General features: G+C 38.8%; 2 protein-coding genes across 2 annotated transcripts in view; one reads left to right on the top strand and one right to left on the bottom strand.

Moving 5' to 3' along the window:
* Positions 1-11,485, top strand: part of LOC113138471 (syntaxin-binding protein 1-like) — a 38,658-nt gene extending 27,173 nt beyond the window's left edge. The window contains exons 13-19 of the mRNA XM_033325355.1: positions 4,763-4,843; positions 4,950-5,088; positions 5,272-5,381; positions 6,211-6,312; positions 7,298-7,383; positions 7,588-7,742; positions 10,489-11,485. Of these exons, the coding sequence (XP_033181246.1) occupies positions 4,763-4,843; positions 4,950-5,088; positions 5,272-5,381; positions 6,211-6,312; positions 7,298-7,383; positions 7,588-7,742; positions 10,489-10,565 (750 nt within the window). The 3' untranslated portion in view covers positions 10,566-11,485. The remainder of the gene's footprint in view (positions 1-4,762; positions 4,844-4,949; positions 5,089-5,271; positions 5,382-6,210; positions 6,313-7,297; positions 7,384-7,587; positions 7,743-10,488) is intronic.
* Positions 11,486-16,757: 5,272 nt separating this feature from the next.
* The window catches only part of LOC113138483 (whirlin-like), a gene marked incomplete at its 5' end in the record, with an annotated part of 60,289 nt that continues 57,457 nt past the window's right edge, over positions 16,758-19,589 (bottom strand). Inside the window, one exon of the mRNA XM_026320960.1 lies at positions 16,758-18,301. Within this exon, the coding sequence (XP_026176745.1) occupies positions 18,125-18,301 (177 nt within the window). The remainder of the gene's footprint in view (positions 18,302-19,589) is intronic.

The following is a 19,589-nucleotide window of genomic DNA, read 5'->3' as shown; positions in this document are numbered from 1 at the left end:
TGCATGTTCTCCCTGTGCTTGCGTTGGTTTACTGCAGGTACTCCGGTTTCCACGGAGCCCCTTAAGTATCAGGTGGAAATAATTTTTTCGACTTTGTTTTGCGTTCTCTCCCAACACTTGTGCATTCCCTTCGTTCGCTTGCAATACTTTTTGCGTTACCTTGCAAAAAGATTTGCATAGTGTGCATTACACTAGGTATACTGAGCCCTTGAACGCAGCACGCAGGACACATTCGCTTCCATCACATTTGGAATGGTAGCTATTGAGGGCCACTCCCATCTAAGTCGGCTGGTATGAAAACGAATATATGATTAAAGAAGGACAAAGCCAGTTTAAAGTCAATCTGTGACCTTCGTGTTAAATTACGTTTATATCTTGTTGAAATGAAAGGAGGCAGAAAAATAGCCTACATTAGGTTGTAATGGGGTGCATTTAGCAAGTGGCTAATTAACGTTATTAATGTAGTCTTAGGTAAGCTAATCTAATGCACACAATGCAGATAAACTAAAAAAATATTTCCACCTGATATTTAAGGGGCTCTGTAGGTTTCCTCCCATCGTCCAAAAACATGTATGTTGGACTCTAAATTGGCAAAAAGTCTGAATGTGAGCTTGTGTGGTTGTTCGTCCTTATGTGGCCCTGTGATGGACTGGTGACCTGTCCAGGGTGTACCCCTGCCATTCACCCAAAACAGCTGGGATACGCTCCAGCAGATCCCTGTGACCCTGGGTATATATAAAATGAATGAATTAACTAGACGATGCAATTTCCTCAGAAATTGCGTTGGGATTGCTGACTGCTGCAAAAAGTTTGAGGCAAACTGCATCGCTGAAGCACGTTTTGAATCACCTGACGCAGTTGGAATAATCGAGTAGTGAGGGTGCTTTTATTTTGAGAAAATACTATAAAAGGTGTTTATTTTGAAAGGACAAAGAGCTGCAGGAGACTCATGGGACCTTACACTAGAATGGACTTTATTTTGAATATTCCTTATACTTTACAAAAATGTAATATCGTCCTATAAATAACTAGACGTTTATTGTGAAAGTCTCACCATGTCCTGGGAGCAGACACCATGGCTGACATTAAAAATGACATCAATTGGTGCCTGAAGCTGTATATGACCATTTTAAGATCATATTTCTTTTTCAGGGCTTTCATTTTGAAAGGACAAAATGCTGCAGGAGACTCTTGGGACATTATACTAGAATCTGGACTTTATTTTTAATATTCCTTATACTTTACAAAAACGTAATATCTTCCTATAAATAACTGGACTTTTATTGTGAAAGTCTGGCCATGTCAGAAAACCATGGCTGATATTGAAAATGGCCTCATTTGGTACCTGAAGCCGTATGCCAATAGGCAACGTCCGTGTAGTGGCAATCTAACAACAAAAAATGCCACTAGGGAAAAAAAAAAGGAAGACGTTTCCAACTCATGTCGTAAAAAACAATGTCCGCCAAAAATATATGTTTAACACTTTATTATCAAAGGAAAACTAGCCAAAAGAACAAAAATGCAGTATACTGACTTAGCAAGATTAAAATCTTAAAACTACGCGTCAAAAACACCAAACACACCAAGCACGCCACGCACACCACGGTTGAAAACCTATGTGGCTTCCTCCTATCCTCATTTTCCCCTGCCCAACCACCTGTGTCTTCCCTATCTAACTTCCTCTCCCTCTGCTCACAGGTGTGCAGGTAATCAACCAACCACACACTCTCACTACAGACACACACACATCCACACACACTATAAATCAGCTACCTAATTGTTACTGTATAAAAACATAATTCAACACCATACAAACAATGTAGCTGATAAATACAAACACTTCTCATGTGTATTCTTTATCAACAACATTCATATGCCAACAGTCTGTTTTGATATTGAGTTGCTGTTTCAAGGCTTTTATTTTGAAAGGACAAAGTGCTACAGGAGAGTCGTGGGACCTTACACAAGAATCTGGACTTTTTTTAAAGGCACCAATTGAGGCCATTTTTAATGTCAGCCATGGTGTCTGCTCCCAAGATGTGGTCAGACTTTCATAATAAAAGTCTACAGCCATTTATAGGAAAATATTACATATTTGTACATTATAAGTAATATTCAATTCAATTTTATTTGTATAGCGCCAAATCACAATACAAATCATCTCAAGGCACTTTACAAAAACTAAAACTAAAAACCCAACAATTCCCTTATGAGCAAGCACTTGGCGACAGTGGAGAGGAAAAAACTCCCTTTAACGGAAGAAAAAAAACCTCCAGCAGAACCGGGCTCAGTTTGGGCGGCCATCTGCCTCGACCGGTTGGGGTGAGTGGATAGAGCAGAGAGAAAAGAACAGCAACAATAAACAACAAATAGACACTGCAGGTTGGTGGGGCCAGTAACTGCACATCAGCGATAAACAGCTCCAGGACCAGGGACACCTGCAGAAGGTACAGAGAGAGAGAGAGAGAGAGAGAGGGAGGGAGAGAGCACAAACTAGGGGAGAGAGAGAGCACAAGGTTAGTAACATTCAATGGTGGAATATACATGAGGTGGGAGAGAAGGGGGGGGGGGGGGGGGGTAGGGTAGGGGAGCTCAGTGCACCGATGGTCCTCGGGCAGTCTAGGCCTATAGCAGCATAACTAACTAAGGGATGGTTCAGGGTTGCCTGAGGCCAGCCCTAACTATATGCTTTGTCAAAGAGGAAGGTTTTAAGTCTAGCCTTAAAAGTACAGAGAGTGTCTGCCTCCTGAACCCAGGCTGAGAGCTGGTTCCACAGGAGAGGAGCTTGATAGCTAAAGGCTCTGCCTCCCATTCTGCTTTTGAGAACTCTGGGAACCACAAGTAGGCCTGCACTCTGAGAGCGAAGCCTGTCTAACTGACATAAAGGCTTGGATGACCAGTAACTTTGAGAGAGAGAAAGAGAGAGATGGACACGCACGCACGCACGCACGCACGCGCGCGCGCGCGCACACACACACACACACACACACACACACACACACACACACACAGGCACAGACACGTACACTTACTCTCTCTCTCAAAAAAACCCACACACACTATTGTGAGGGCTGCGGGGTCATGCCCCTCTGCCACCCATCTCCCCCAGTGGATAGGGTGAAAGCACACAGACAGTAGAATGTTGAGCTACTTATTTTGAACAGTTGCCACACTGTCAAGTGCTCTGTGTTGGGTTCAAATTGTATATGGTATGACAGCAATATTCAATATGTCTTCTGTTACAGATGCACATACAGAGATACATATACACACACAAACACATGCCTTCATAATTTTGCCACTTTCATAGCAAGGGTACTGTAGGAAATTGAATGCAACATACACCAAATGTGGTAGGTCTGGAACTACTGAGGATGAACATTTTTTGTATATACATTAATAAAGTCACACCTAACAGAAAATGAGGTATTTGGGATTTTGTTAGTTTTCACACAATGGTATTTGACATACTTCTCTTACATCAGTCATCAGATTTGTATCAAATTTGGTATGTGTGATGTCAACATATTGCAGATGTGAAATTGCGAGTATTTATTTCATATGTTTAAATATGACAAAATAGCGTTACGATGAATTTACACATCTCGCCACATAAAGAAGAAATTTGTCACAAGAGCTGAGAGAGACCACTGAGACTCAGAGGAGTGCATCCTCTCAGACAGGGAACAACCAGGAAACACTGGACTCACATACATACGCATGAAACCTGGACAGGGAATAGGCAGGAAACAGACACTTACGGGAAACAGAAGCCAAGGAGATGCTTGGAATCAGGTCAGGTTACAGTCAGCACAACAACAGCAGAAACACAGTAGAAACAACAATACAATCCAGCAATAATTGAGGCAGAGGGCAGATATACATATACCTGCCACTGACTACTAATTTAGATCAGGTGAGGTCAATCACCTAGTTGTCTAGGAAGACCACATACACACACACACAACACAGAGGGAGAGAGACATGAGGGCAGAGAAAATCAAGGCAGAGCAGACACAGGTCAAACTAATCAAGTAAATGAATATAAAACCTGAGACATAACAGGTGAAACAGGAAATAGAACCAAAATAAAAGTTCCAACACAGGAAGTCCAGAACATGGATCATAACACGTCATTGCCGCTCACGGTTGTATTTATAGTTAGTGACTGTTTGTAAGTGTTTGGGAAACATGGTGCAGCAGTGGATAGCACTCTCACTTCACAGCAAGAAGGCTTTGGGTGTAAATCTTGGTGGAACCTGGGGCTTATCTCTGTAGAGTTTGCATGTTCTCCCCTTGCCTCTCCAGGTTCTCCAGCTTCCTCCCACGGTCTAAACACATGCAGGTTTGATTGACTGGTGACTCCAAATTGCCAATAGGTGTAAATGTGAGGGTGAATGTTTACCTTTCTTTATGTGTCAGCCCTGTGGTAGACTGGTGATCTGTCCAGGATGTAACTCTTGCCAAGTGTCAGCTGGGATTTACTCCAGGCCCCCACCGAGGTTTGATAGAATAAGTGGTAGATAATTGATGGATGTTGATTGTTTTATCCAAAGTACTACTAGGGGCTGCATCACTTGAAGTGGAATTGGAAACCTCACAAAAGAGTTTTTATGTACTAAATCTGAAGGATTTCAACAACATAGATACACACTAAGAATCCTGAAACCGTCCTTCTTTTACTATTTTCTGCTGTTCACTGTTATGTCTGCGTTAGAGTCACTAACTAATCTAAGTTCTAATCTCTTCTCCCCAACCTCAGTATTCAACCCATCTCCATCTGGCTGAGGACTGCATGAACCACTACCAGGGCACTGTGGACAAACTCTGTCGTGTAGAACAGGTAAATTATATGGACTCCACAATAGTGAAAGAGCTTGTGCATAGCATTTTTAAGTAATTAAAATGGAACTTAGCTTTGCTCATTTCTGTCCTTTGTTGTTTTCAAGGATCTGGCTATGGGCACAGATTCAGAGGGAGAGAAAATCAAGGATCCTATGAGGCTCATTGTACCTATTCTACTGGATACCAACATCAGTGTGTCTGACAAAATCCGTATCATCCTGCTTTACATCTTCATGAAGAACGGTCAGATAGACCCTGGGCTATTTTTTATATCATTTGAATACATACACATTTTTTCATTTTTTATCTTTAAAGGGCATCCATTGTTAGTTGATCATATTTGTAAATATGCATGCCCTTTTGCATGTCAGTGTTGCATGTATGGACTGAAAATCTATGCTGCATGCGTGTATGTGCCTCTCTCAGGGGTGACTGAGGAGAATCTGTGTAAGCTCCTTCAGCATGCCAACATCCCACCAGAGGACAGTGATATCATTTCCAACATGGCCCACATGGGCGTTCCTATTGTCTCTGAGGTGAGCTGAGACCAGTGTTTCATTATAACCTTTAATCATAAGCAGGATGTCCCCATGTTTCCAATGCTTGCTGTTGCCAAACCTGCATTCCTACTTGCTGTTATGCATAATATAATTGAATGGTTCATGAACTTGCTATTCCCAATGTGAACTTCAGGATTCCCAGTCATGAAAATTTTTGCTGCAGTTATATGCAATTACAACATGAGCAGTTTGCTTACATTACACTTTTTCTGAAAAACTTGCCCTTAACATCTTTCCCTTTGTCAGTATTTTTCTCACTTTCAACAAATCCCATGAAAAGAACAAAAACACCTCAGTCGATTATGAATATCAGGACATAAATGTTTTTTTTTTTAAGTTGTTTTCAGCAAAAGTTATTCAAACGAGTGGATAGTGTGTTTGTTGGAGACTATTGTTAGCTGAGGATTCATTCACATTAAGTGCTCTAGTGAATATTTATGGCAGCAGTGTATGTGAGCTTGAGTCAAAATAAACTATGGTGTCTGATGCCATCTGTCTTGTAAGGAAACAGCAAGTGGACAGCAAGTTAAAATATTTTTTTATGCCACAAGCCACCACTGGTAAACATAAAGCATAAACTTTCCAACTTTTTGTTTGGAAAATGATTTTATGGTGGATTCAGAGGTTCATGAGAGATCGCTGCCATAAACTTTTTTTTTTTTTTATTGAAATGACATTTGAAGGCTGACATTTTGTCTTAAAAATGGTACATTCTTGAACCACATCCAGCTGACCTGCTGATGTATGTAGTGAGAGCAAAGTGATCAGTATGGTTTTATTTTTTTTTTTTTTTTTCCCCCCACAGGGCACTGCCAAGAAAGCCAAGAAGCCTGACCGTAAGGAACGAATCAGTGAGCAGACGTACCAGCTCTCTAGGTGGACTCCTCTGGTCAAGGACTTCATTGAGGTATTTTTCAATATGTTGAACTAGACACTTATACTGGGCATTACTGCTGTCGTGAGCCGGGGAATATAAGGACCAGAAATTAGCCAGACACCACCAGCTCAGATGTAATAGTTTTCGCACTAGGGGGGAAAAGGGATTGGTTGCAGCTGAGGCAGCAATCAGATGGTAGATTCACTGAACCAGATATGATGACGTGCTTTTCTTTGGTCAGGATCCTCTCAGATGATCTGGTGTGACACAAACATTGAGAATCCAAAAGATTGCAGTTAATGAACGGAAAACACCTCCAACTAGAACAAAAAAAAAAAGTCAAAAATCTAGGGAAGGAAAAAAACTCAGTATGTCGGCAAACTTGAATAAAGATTTAACTCCTTCAGAGTTACTGGGCTTGAAAATAATTTACTTCTTCCAGTTCTTGACTTAAATCAGAATCCTCTTGGGCAAAAACATTTCTAAGTTGAAACAAAAATCCACTTGGGCAAAAACATTCCTCTTCTTACTAACATGAAAACTTACTTGTTCATGCGACTCATGTCAAACCAAGGTTGGTTTGAGACAACTTCCTGACTGAATATTCACAGGCAATCTGGCAACTTGTCTGTAGCTGTGGAGAGGTATGAAAGCTGTGAACAGAGGAGAGAAAACAGGTGAATCTCGTTAGGGCGTGGATCTTCCAAAATAAAAGGGGGGAACAGGAAGTAAATCTGCCGATCATCACAACTGCTGCTATTCTAATTCTTAAAATGTAATTCTCTTATAAAAGTGGTGAAATTTTCCAGCTATAGTAAATGTGTCTAGACCTGCTGAATGTCCATGTCTATTACTAACTAATTCTAAAATATTTCCAGAACAATAAGCTAAATTACACAGTGAATATTTTATTCTTATTGTGTTAATGCTCCCTGAATGGGTATTCAGTTTGAGAGGCATAAGATGAGTGACTATTTTTCTGGGGCAAACTGAAGTAACTTATGTGTTTTTAAAGGATGCCATTGAGGACAAACTTGACCCCAAGCAGTACCCATACATTTCCCAGCGACAAGCATCTGCCAGAGCCAGTGCTCCATCTAGGTGTGTAATCTTTTAATGCACTGTGACCATACATGCTAACATATTACGCAATGAATGACTTCACTAGCTAAAAATTCAAAATTAGGTAAACTTTAGCCATTACTGTTGTTTTGAATGGTAAACACTTTTAATAAAAATACTTACTCAAATTCATGGTTTTGTAGTAAATGCAGTAAATCTGTCTTCATTTTTCTTATTATGCAGTGCTCGCTATGGTAACTGGCATAAAAACAGGGGCCCAACAGAGATGAAGACGGGGCCCAGGATCATTGTCTTTATTATTGGAGGGATGACATATAGCGAGATGCGCTGTGTGTATGAGGTCACACAGGCCAATGGAAAGTGGGAGGCCCTAATTGGTGAGCACTGACAAGGTTATTCATCCTTACATGGAGAAGTCCTCCATCAGTTTTATACGTGTATTATTTAATTTGTCACAAACAACCATGATGATGTAATCTGACTAGGCTAGGTAACTATAAAAAATCTGCATGACAAAAGGGGTTTTCGGGGGTGGCATTAACACTGTATCATAGCATATATGGTAACTTCATTGACTTTGATTTAATGAACATTTTTGAAAATGCGACAAAAGTAGCAAATGTCTTGTAATATCCTCCAACAATATTCTAGGGTTGAAACTGAATTGCCAGGTTTACCTTTTATAATTCAATTCAATTTTATTTGTATAGTACCAAATCACAATATAATCATCTCAAGGCACTTTGCAAAAAAACAAAAAAAACCCCAACAAATCCCTTATGAGCAGCACTTGGCAACAGTGGAGAGGAAAACCTCCCTTTAACAGAAGAAAAAACCTCCAGCAGAACTAGGCTCAGTTTGGGTGGCCATCTGCCTCGACCAGTTGGGGTGAGTGGATAGAGCAGAGAGAAAAGAGAAAAGTATAGTGAGATGAGATGAGACAAATCTTATTCATCCCACAAGGGAATTCAATTTTGTGCCTGGCAATCAGAGTCACTTAGAGTGAGACAAAGAGTGAGAGAGTTGTATTATGGAAAATGTAGGATCCAGCTTTTTTGTAGTTCAACCCATATTAGTGATGTCAAAAAGTCTTTTACTAAAGTGCAGGATGGTGGTGATAAATGCTGGATAAGCAAGCTGAGAGTTTGGATCTTTCTGATGCAAGATGATGTTTGGAAGCTTCTGTGAAGTGATTCTCCAGGGTTTGACTGCAGGTAGTGTGTTGTGACAAGGAATGGATCAAGTGTCAGGGAAAAGAAGGTACAAAATTATCTACAGTTCAGATTTCATTTACTTCAGTCATACTGACAATTCGGGCAGCATGGTGGATGAGTGGTTAGCACTGTTGCCTCACAGCAAGAAGGTCCTGGGTTTGCAACCTGGCCTTTCTGTGTGGAGTTTGCATGTTCTCCCGATTTACTCCGGGTACTCTGGTTTCTTTCCACAGTCCAAAAATATGTATGTCAGGTTGATTCGGTGACTCTAAATCAGGGGTGTCAAACTCATTTTAGGTCAGGGGCCATATGGACGAAAATCTATTCCCAAGTGGGCCGGACCGGACCGACAAAGCAGCTAGCTCCGGGCCAGCTGGCAGGTATAGGCCTACTTGCTCAGCCCCGGTATAAACAGTTTGCCTGCTTAGCATAATTGCTATTGCGACACCGAGTGGACACATTTAGAACAGCAGTTTCTTTCATTGACAAATTGCAGCTAATTTAACCTTCAAATCATCTCGCGGGCTGGATTAAACCCGTTTGTGGGCCTGATCTGGCCCGCGGACCGTAAGTTTGACACCCCTGCTCTAATTGTCCATAGGAGGGAGTGTGAGTGTGTGAGGTTGTTTGTCTCTATGTGGCCCTGTGATGGACTGGTGACTTGTCCAGGGTGTACCCCTGCCTTCCACCCAAAGAGAGCTGGGATAGGCTCCAGTGGATTCCCGTGACCCTGGTTAAGGAATAAGTGGGTATAGAAAATGAATGAATACTGACAACTCAGGATGCTCTTGTTTGGCAGCATTAAATATCTTCAGTGACTTAAATATTTTTTGTCACATAATCTGTATCTTTTGTAATAAACAAGATTTCACTCAAGATTGCATCCTTACTGAGCTTTCAGGTTTTGTACCCTGTAGGTTCCACACACATTTTCACCCCCCCTAAGTACCTACAGGAACTACGGCACCCAGATTTCTTAGACTCCAATGCCCCACCAGGGTGCACAGAGGAGCTGCCTGCAGAATGAAAGGACAATTGGAAGTAAATACACAAGATATGAGGTAATTTCCCTTCCTGTGTCCTCCCCTCCTAGTCTGTTACCTTTGAACTGATTATCCCCCCTCTATTTACACTAAGATGCTGTCATATTGTTTGACTGTCCTGTGGATGAACTTACCTGAAACATCTAAACATTCACAAGTAAATGCCACATTTAAAGATGCTATTAGAAAGTGATCTGAGAGGCAGTCAGACAAGGTTGTGGCAGCAGGCGTTTCACCTCTGTGCAGTGTGGTCATACATAAGTGATAGAAAAACCTTGGATTTTAGTTGGATGGTATGAGGTATGTAAGTATTTCGGCCAAACCAGCATGACATATTAAAGATTCTCAAGCTCTCTTATATGATAATGAGACTTTTATTGTATGTCACTTTGTAGTTGTTTTCATTTTTTTGTCATTGTGCATTTGTGGGGAAAAAAACTGTTTATGGCCTTTCACTTCAAATCTGTGATGGGACACAAACTCCATTCTCCACCCAGCCTTCACACACTTTCCATTCTGGCCTTTAGTCATATAAAGTCAGATAAACCATTTCATATGATGGTACCACATACTGGCACTGGATGTCAATCATGAGTAGAAGAATTGTCCAGTAGGGATGTAATTAATAATGGGCTGGTTAAAACCTGTCTGATGGCCAGCGTTCCCTGGATTGTTCTTGCTAGTTACCTTGTTTACAGCAAATTAAGACACAAGTTGATTAGCCTTTCTTATTAGAATGGAAAAGACATAGGTAATTTTGGATCCAACCTGACCAACAAAACACTATCCTTGAAGGATATACATTATCATTTGTTCCGGTAACCATTACACTGAAAAGTGACTATTCTAGATCTTGTGTCTTTCAGGATCAACTGATATCTTCACCCCTTCTTGTCTTCTGGAAGCCCTCAAAGAGTTGCAGAAAGAAGAGCGGGCCAGTTAAGAAGCCCCTTCAGCCCTACCTCCGTCTTTAGCCCTCTTCCAGTAGAAATACCTCCTTCTTTAGCCCTCTTACAGTAGAAACTATGATCTCCACTCCCTCCAGCATGAAATATACACAATGTTCTATATGATTAAGTCATAAAGCAAACCGTTTTTTAAATCACTATGTGTTGAAAGTCTATTTGAAGAGATTGAATTTGTGTTGAATGATGTCCAGTGTTTATTGTAGGATGTGGCATAGAAAATGTGGCTTCCCTTCAGTCTATAGTTATGGCTTAGTGGGTCCTTACTCACCTACTGGAATGTACTGGAAGGTTCAGTAGGTTGTTATCATCCCACAGATCTTCATTGTCATCATTATATACATTATGTAAGTTACGTCCTTAAGTTTAGGCACAACAACTACTTGGTTATATTTAGGCATGAAAACATGTTGGTTAGGTTTAGGCAATAAAACATGAATGAAAATGCTTAAACGGTATGCTGAGATGATATTGCCCTGTTTCACTTATAATGGAGTTTATTGGAAACTCATGAACTTGACACATTATATATGATAATTGTAAGTTCTCCCCTGCTCAACTCTCTTCTATTTTGTTGGACCATGCCAGTTTTAATCTAATGCTTTCCATACAGTAGCAACCACCATACTGTACAAAAATCAGATTTACAGTAATGTATGTGACTTTGAAATTCTAACATATAGGCAGTCTGACAGTATATGTAATTATAAATTGAACATTCAAACGATATAGACAGAATATAGAGAATAGTCTCAAAACACAGTATTGATTTTGGCAGTGTATTTTTGTCCTGTAGAGACAGCAACTCTATGTTTGACCATGTTATTTTTGTGTGGTGATTTTTCTGTAACTAGTAATCCACTGTACATAATAATGTGGCTTCTAATAAAGTCTTGTGTTAAAATTCTGTTCCCTTTGAGGTCACAAACATGAAAGAGTCATTATTATACAGTATACTGATGAGAGTAACAATTCGGTCAGTTTTTCATGAAAAAAGCATGAAAATGTTACATGAAAAACCAATGAATGAATGGAAAGTTACATTACTGGTATCAATAAAAAGATAAATTTGTAATGACTGGTGTGGTATCATTCCCATTGCTATATCACATTTTGCAGAAAAAGTTATAGAGCATAATTGCACACCCCCCTCCTAATTCTGAATTATATTGATGCAATTTTGACCTGAAGTTGTATCTTGGAAACTGGAGCCAATTAACGCTCATTAATTTTATGAGTGATCCAATTCTGGTAAAATTCAGCTACTTTCATTTCCAAGGCATTCTCCTTGTAGACCAGTGTTATTTATGTTTCAGCTTTAGACTTTTATCAAGCAAAACATTTTTTAATTACTAATTACAAATTGAATTCACCACTTTGCCTCAAAGGGATTTTGTCCCTCTATCCTTAAACCATGCAATAAACATAATAAACAATAAGTAACATTTTTAAAACATATTAAAACTCAAAATATTAATTGTGTAAATATCTGTAAGTGTTTTTAATTTTCACAGTAACTTGGACAACCAAACCGACATTGAGTGTATAGGACACGAAGGCACTAGACCTGCAGACACTGCAGTGCGGCAATTATCTATGCATCCATCCAACTCATGCTGCTTGGAAATGGTGGTTTATATGTTTCTTTCATCACCCATCAGCCATCAGCCATCAGCTTTTCATGGGGGATACTAAGTTATTTTAGGGCCTGATGGAAGCTATTTTCTCCAGTGTGTTCTGGGTCATCAATGGGGTTGGATGTGCCCAGATAACCTCCAAAGGGAGGGAGGGAGAATTTTCTCAGAAGGCAACGTTTAGTTTTGTGAGGAACAAATAGAACTCCTAATCTCATTGTCATAGATGACATCATGTTTCATGAACAGACATCCTCACTGGGATTGGTGTTTAACAGGTGACCACTATATGCCAGTGAATGTAAAAAAAAAAAAAAAAAAAGCAAATTTGAGAAACAAATTTAATTAAATATCTATGGAGCCAATTTGATGACTTTAAGTTTTGGCACTGAAAATAAAGTTTCTCATCAAAAAAAAGCATTGGCATTGAAAATAAAGTTTTGGCATTGGAAATAATGTTTGTCAATGAAAAAAGAAGCATTGGCATTGAAACACTTTTTTAGCAAATGGGCATGAAAAATATATTATTTTATTTTTGTATCATTTTGCATTACGGTATGTTTTTCAGAGATAATCTTTTGACACTTTTTAAAAGGTTAATAATTTTGTTATTATACAGTCAGTACTGGGTTGCTTGTATTTTATTTTGAAGGATTAGTCAGTGGTCACAATGCATTATCGGTAGTGGAAACGGTCAGGAAGCATGTTGTCAGTAAGCCATTACATTTATGTAATGCTTTAATGCGCTCAAGGCCACAGGCACAAAAGCACAGTGACAAAAGCAATATAGGATCTGACTCATTTCAGCACTATGGAAACCGATAGGCTCAGCAAAGCTGAAAACAGCCACCTCTGCTAAGGTACAATATGGAATGTAATGCAGGCTTACAGAAGCAGAACATCCTGTCATGCAAGCACCGGGGGGAGTCCAACAGTGAGTTTCAGTATTTACTGGACGTAAACACTGCACGTGTCCAATTTTTGCCAAAGGCAGAATTTTTCCTTTAAAAATTGTAACATTTGATGAAAAAAGTTACAGAAAAAGCTGTAACGATAATATTGAGGATCAAAACAGTTGCTAGCAAATTCTGTTTTACAAGAGAACAGGGTTCATGGATGAGGATGCAAATGTCTTTGTAACCTCCTCATTCATGATAAAGAGCAGCATTCAGGGAAGGGCCAAGAAGTGCTGGCCTGACTGTAATACGAGCACACTAATCTGTCACCTAAATGACCCAGTTAGAGTGAGTCTTTGTGTAATTCCAATAATGTGCTGCTCATTAAAACATGATTGCTGAACATTGTTTCACACACCCAGGATCTTTCTGACTCTTAACTGAACTCATAATACTACATGGTTATTTGAGTACCTTTGTCTGATCAGACTGATGAAGTAACTAGCAACCTAAAAACTATAAGTCCAGTTGCCATGACTCAACCTCTAGACATAGAGTTAATCTTCTTCACCTTTCCATCCATCCATTTTCTATACCCGCTTTTTCCTGAAAGCCAGGGTCACAGGGATCTGCTGGAGCCTATCCCAGCTCTCTCTTGGGTGAAAGGCAGGGGTACACCCTGGACAGGTCACCAGTCTGTCACAGGGCCACATAAAGACAGACAACCTCACACACTGACACTCACTCCTACTGGCAATTTAGAGTCACCAATCAACCTGACATACATGTTTTTGGACTGTGGAAGGAAACCGGAGTACCTGGAGTAAACCCACACAAGCACAGGGAGAACATGCAAACTTCACACAGAAAGGCCAGGTTGTGAACCCACAACCTTCTTGGTGTGAGGCAACAGTGCTAACCACTCAGCCACCATGCTGCCCTTCACTTTTGTTCGTACAAATGAAAAGTAATAGTAATTCTGCAGCTTTTTATTGTAGTCCTCATACCGCTAATGGCAAAAGGGATTTAAGCCAGTGTGATATAAATGATTTTTCTTCTTGTGTGTGTAGCACCACCTCAGTTTGAGAATTTGCTGCTTGCATCTGTTTTTGGTTATATGAAGCAATCAATATGAAAACAGTAATACAAAATTCAAAATTTGCTGACACTTTTTAGTTCAACCAATTAATCAAAACCAATTTTCAGAATTATTTTACTGATCAGGAAGTAGAGGCCAAAAAATATGTGAATATCTCAACATTGCCTTTGTTGAGATATATAAGAGTGCAACCAGGAAAAACGGATGTAAAACTATAGGTTTCAAATTCTTACAGAAAGTTAGATCTGCAAATGTTTTATTAAGGGAATTTATTCAACACGCTTGTTTGATGTGATTATTACACTGTGTGTTTTGGTGGGAAACAACAGTGCTTGTTTACAAAATGCTCCACTTTTAACATGGAAAATTGTATTTTTACACAGCACAACACACAAAACTACTTGCAGAAAAGTGGAAAATCTGGTTAGGCTTAGGACCAGCATCATGCAGGTTTAGAGTCATACATGTCTCTGTGAAAACTGGTCACAAAAATCAAAGACTGTCCCTTTGTAAAAAACAAGGCCCATTGTTTTACACAGCCCAATCAAGGCAGGATTATTGTCCTAATTTACTACACCAGTATGGAGGGGTCAGTGTTGACCCTCCTTTATTTCCCAATGAGAAGTATTAAAATTAGTGTAACTGTTCTGCCTCAGCCTGTCTAAAATGGGTGAGGCAGATTGTGGAGCTGGGGAGGGTGTGTATGATGTTTTGATTTACTTCCCTTTCTAGGCCTTTTAATATCTTAATAAACCTGGTGTAGTGACTCATGGGTTATGTAAACATACACACCTGAAAAAGTATTTTAACATTTCTATATACCAGACATGCAGGAAAACCTGTATCCTTTAGTTTTATCAGTTTTATTGTGTCTACAGGAAGTGTGTATAGGGAATATTTGGAAGTATCTAACTCTTTGAAAAGAAGATTCTAAGAACCAGCACAAGAAAAAGTTACTGGTTCTGAAGCATAGTTTTGTGGTGAGACAGCTGTGACAGGATGTGAAAGGAAACACACAAGATGTTATCAATTAGAGAATCTACAATTGTGTTAAAAAAATTCTCTAACTTCTCATTAACAGTACAGAAAACTGTATAAACATAGGTGTGTCTTTTCTGTACAAGACGTCATTTTTAAACAATTTGCATTATTGAAAAACAAAAAAGATGCCATTCACACATCATCTAAATATTAAAGCATTCTCACCAACATATCATCCTTGAATCCAGATACTTCAGTGTTGCATTACTATGATCACGGAACTCCTACATTTCTTTAGTAATGCTATTAACTCACTGTAGTGGAATTATGGTATTAGATTACCAAAATATAATATCATAAATTAAATTGCTCCAAAATACATTTTTGAAAGCTTGTACTACTATTTTAAGAATTCGCATTATTTGGCTCTACTGTATCACTTTGGTTTATGGTCACAGTTAAAAAAGATATACTAAATATTTCAGGCTTGTAGGTAGGAACAGACCAAAATTGGCACAAGCCACATCTGCAAATTACTTTCTACAGCAGAGCCTAAATTCCTGGAGTTAACTATACTGTGCTATAGGTGACAACATGCATGGTAAACTCTTCCTGTTAATTTCATAACATTGTTTTTGTGGTCAGAATTTTGTTGTCTTCTAGCCCTAAACTGAAATCGCTCTAATGATATCACCTAAATTATTTTGTCAGACTTGAAATAGCTCTTCCAGAGCTACAGTAGGCATTATAAGCTCCTTCATACCTTAAAGACCTCATAGTACCATATTATCCCAATAGACCACTTCGCTCTCAGAGTGCAGGTCTACTTGTGGTTTCCAGAGTTTCCAGAAGCAGACTGGAAGGCAGAGCCTTTAGTTATCAAGCTCCTCTCCTATGGAACCAGCTCTCAGCCTGGGTTCAGGAGGCAGACACTCTCTGTACTTTTAAGGCTAGACTTAAAACCTTCCTCTTTGACAAAGCATATAGTTAGGGCTGGCTTCAGGTAACCCTGAACCATCCCTTAGTTATGCTGCTATAGGCCTAGACTGCCTGAGGACCATCGGTGCACTGAGCTCCCCTACCCTAACCCCCCCCCCCCCCCCCCCCATTTCCCTTCCCCTCCCTTCTCTTCTCTCCTCCCACCTCATGTATATTCCACCATTGAATGTCACTAACCTTGTGCTCTCTCTCTCCCCTAGTTTGTGCTCTCTCCCTCTCTCTCTGTTCTCTCTGTACCTTCTGCAGGTGTCCCTGGTCCTGGAGCTGTATATCGCTGATGTGCAGTTACTGGTCCCACCAACCTGCAGGGTCTATTTGTTGTTTATTGTTGCTGTTCTTTTCTCTCTGCTCTATCCACTCACCCCAACCAGTCGAGGCAGATGGCCACCCAAACTGAGCCTGGTTCTGCTGGAGGTTTTTTTCTTCCATTAAAGGGAGTTTTTCCTCTCCACTGTCACCAAGTGCTTGCTCATAAGGGAATTGTTGGGTTTTTAGTTTTAGTTTTTGTAAAGTGCCTTGAGATGATTTGTATTGTGATTTGGCGCTATACAAATAAATTGAATTGAAATTGATTATAACAGTATTATTCATTACTATTATTAAGATTTTTTAATATTTTGAAAAGGTTAGAATAATTTAATACTGGGACTCTATAGTATGTACAAACTATTATGCTATTAACACGTGTACACCCATCCAGTTTCTATACAGCTTATCCTGTAGAGCTTCGCGGGGGGCTGGTGTCAAACCAAGCTGATAGTTGCTGAGAGGTGGCATCTTTCAATTTATCATAGACCTGACACCCAGAACCTTCTTCCTGTGAGGTGATGGTGCTAACCACTACAACACTGTTACTGTTATAGCAATGGAGGTATATATGGCAATTCTCTTTAAAATACTGAGCAGATGACAGAAGAAATATAGAAATGATGAACATTGCATGAAACATAAAAGTTCTTTCGTCATGAAGCTGCATCTAATGTATACAGCTGTGGGAACAAAAATGATTTAGTAAATTACCAAATCTAAAAGTTAATTTCAGTACATCCTTGTGGTGAATTCTTTTAGGACAAATGACAAAACATGCTGTTATTGTGACAGTTCCTTTTGGCATGAGATGTTGTTTTGAGACATGGAAATTATGTGAATTCATATACAACATATAAGTGTAATCATGCCAAACATAGGTCAAATGATATTTGCAAGAATGTTTCTTTTAATTCGTCTTGAAAATAGTGTCAAACAGGAGTTGTAAAAATATAATAGGAAGAGATGGCCTCCTGGTTTAATGAACCCCTACATGAGATTCAAACAGCCAAACATCTTGTCTGTAACTGGTATTTGGCCAAAGCTCAAGAAAATGTAAGCAGTGGCACAGGGAACCAGCATTATGAAATTTTACACTTTGACCTGAACAAAGAAAGTGTAGACGCACTTTTACCTAGGGAGATTTATTGGTCTGGCTGATGTTTTAAGCATTTTGTAGTTATTCATCTAGCTAGAGTAGTGAGTAAATATACTGATATCCAGCATGCCACAGACTTTACTGACTGCAACATGTTTTTAATATTATTTGGCATGGCAGGCACGCTATCACTATCAGTATTAACAAATAGTACAATGAATACTAATAAAATAGACAGAATCAATTAAATCAATGCAAATAGCATTTGACCCAGGTATGACGTTTACAAAAAGTATTAATACTAATAGCCTTAATTAATAGCATTTTTGAATCAATATTGTACAATTCTCTGTGCAATCAACAACACCAGACATGTACTCTATTTCCAGGAATCCATACCCTAAAAATTAAAATGAGGCCTATGATTACAGGACAAACATTATCTAGAGTTCATATGACATCCCTCAGAGTACTAAAACAGTGTTTTCTTATACCTAGGTGCATAAACTGCAAGGTGCTTGTATCAGAATCCTGGCTCAAACACCAGGAAGTCAATGTGGTCCTTCTCTTTGCTCTTGAAGGCTTCAGCAATGATCCGGGCAGCATCCTTGTGCTCTCGACCTCTCAGGGAAATGCCGTTGACCTCCAGGATGACCTGACCCACCTTCAGCTGGCCACAGCTATGAGCTGAGCCTCCTTTCTGTCAACAGGGACATGTCCTTAGTATTAATACAAATATGTAAAAAATATTTACATATTGAATGTAATCAACCCAACTAATTTTGGGTTGGGCACAGAATTTCAGGGGATTTTGTACTCATGATTTCAGTATAACTGGCTTCATTTAAATTTATGTTAAAAATATTTTTCAATAAAGTACAATATAAAGCAGTCTTGAATATGCACATACACAAATCTTTTGAGTTAACCATCATTACCTCAATTGATTGATTTTGTGACGATTTTGTGAAATCATAACTTTTTTTTTGTTTTTATTCTTTACTGACTTCTTACATAGAAACAGTGGGGGGAAACAACTGCCATTGAATGCACATGTTGCTTTCCACATGCTGGATGAATAAATATGCAAATACTTGCTATTACACTCAAAAATTATTAAGTGATAATATTTGTTTTGTGTTCTGTTACAGTTTGGTAATGCATCTGTTGAAACCCAAGTGAAATTTTTTTTTAAAATATATTTTCTAAAAGTATATTGAGTATACTTTTAAATGTTAAATTTCATTATACTTTAAGTTGTGTTAAAATGAAACCAGTTAAGTTGCACTTAATACATTAAAAACATATTTTTCACATATTATTGGGTACTTTTGCTTACCAAAATAGTACACTAATGTTAAAATATACTTAAAACATTTAATGTATACTTGTTGCAAATGTAAAAAATATATACTGACATTAATCTTACAGTGTATTACATGTTGAACCAAAGTAAATGTACTTGAAATATTCTCTGAACTCCATCCATCCAGCCTATCCCAGCTCTCTTTGGGTGAAAGGCCGGGGTACAGTCCATCGCAGTATTCTCTGAACTCACTTTAAGTAAAAAAGACAACCAAAAAACACCAGAAAACTCCAAATTGAAAAATGCGACCACTCAATAACCACTACCAGCAACAATTAGCCAAGTTCTACTTCCCCTTCCGCCACGTGGTGCAGTGTTACCAATCTTTCCACATTTCTGTCAATTTGTCATGTCAAACTAACATTTCTCCTTAACATGGGTCTTTTCAAGGTAGATTAATTATGAATTTTGAAAAAATGAAAACCTGTCATATGCTAGCACAAGCAAGTGTACTGAAATATAGCTAAAGTTAAATGTAGGCATATTATATTTTGAAAGCAATTACACAATATAAACAAAAAAACCATTAATATACTTTTAGAAAACATAACTAAATATACTTACAAATATCTTTAAAGGAAAGTGAACTTTCAAGAGATATGCTAATTTACTAAAAAATTTT

This window comes from Mastacembelus armatus, chromosome 9, assembly GCF_900324485.2.
Source record: "Mastacembelus armatus chromosome 9, fMasArm1.2, whole genome shotgun sequence".
Lineage (NCBI taxonomy): Eukaryota > Metazoa > Chordata > Actinopteri > Synbranchiformes > Mastacembelidae > Mastacembelus > Mastacembelus armatus.
The sequence above is the reverse complement of the archived record's forward strand: the minus strand, read 5'-3'. Positions and strand labels throughout refer to the sequence as shown.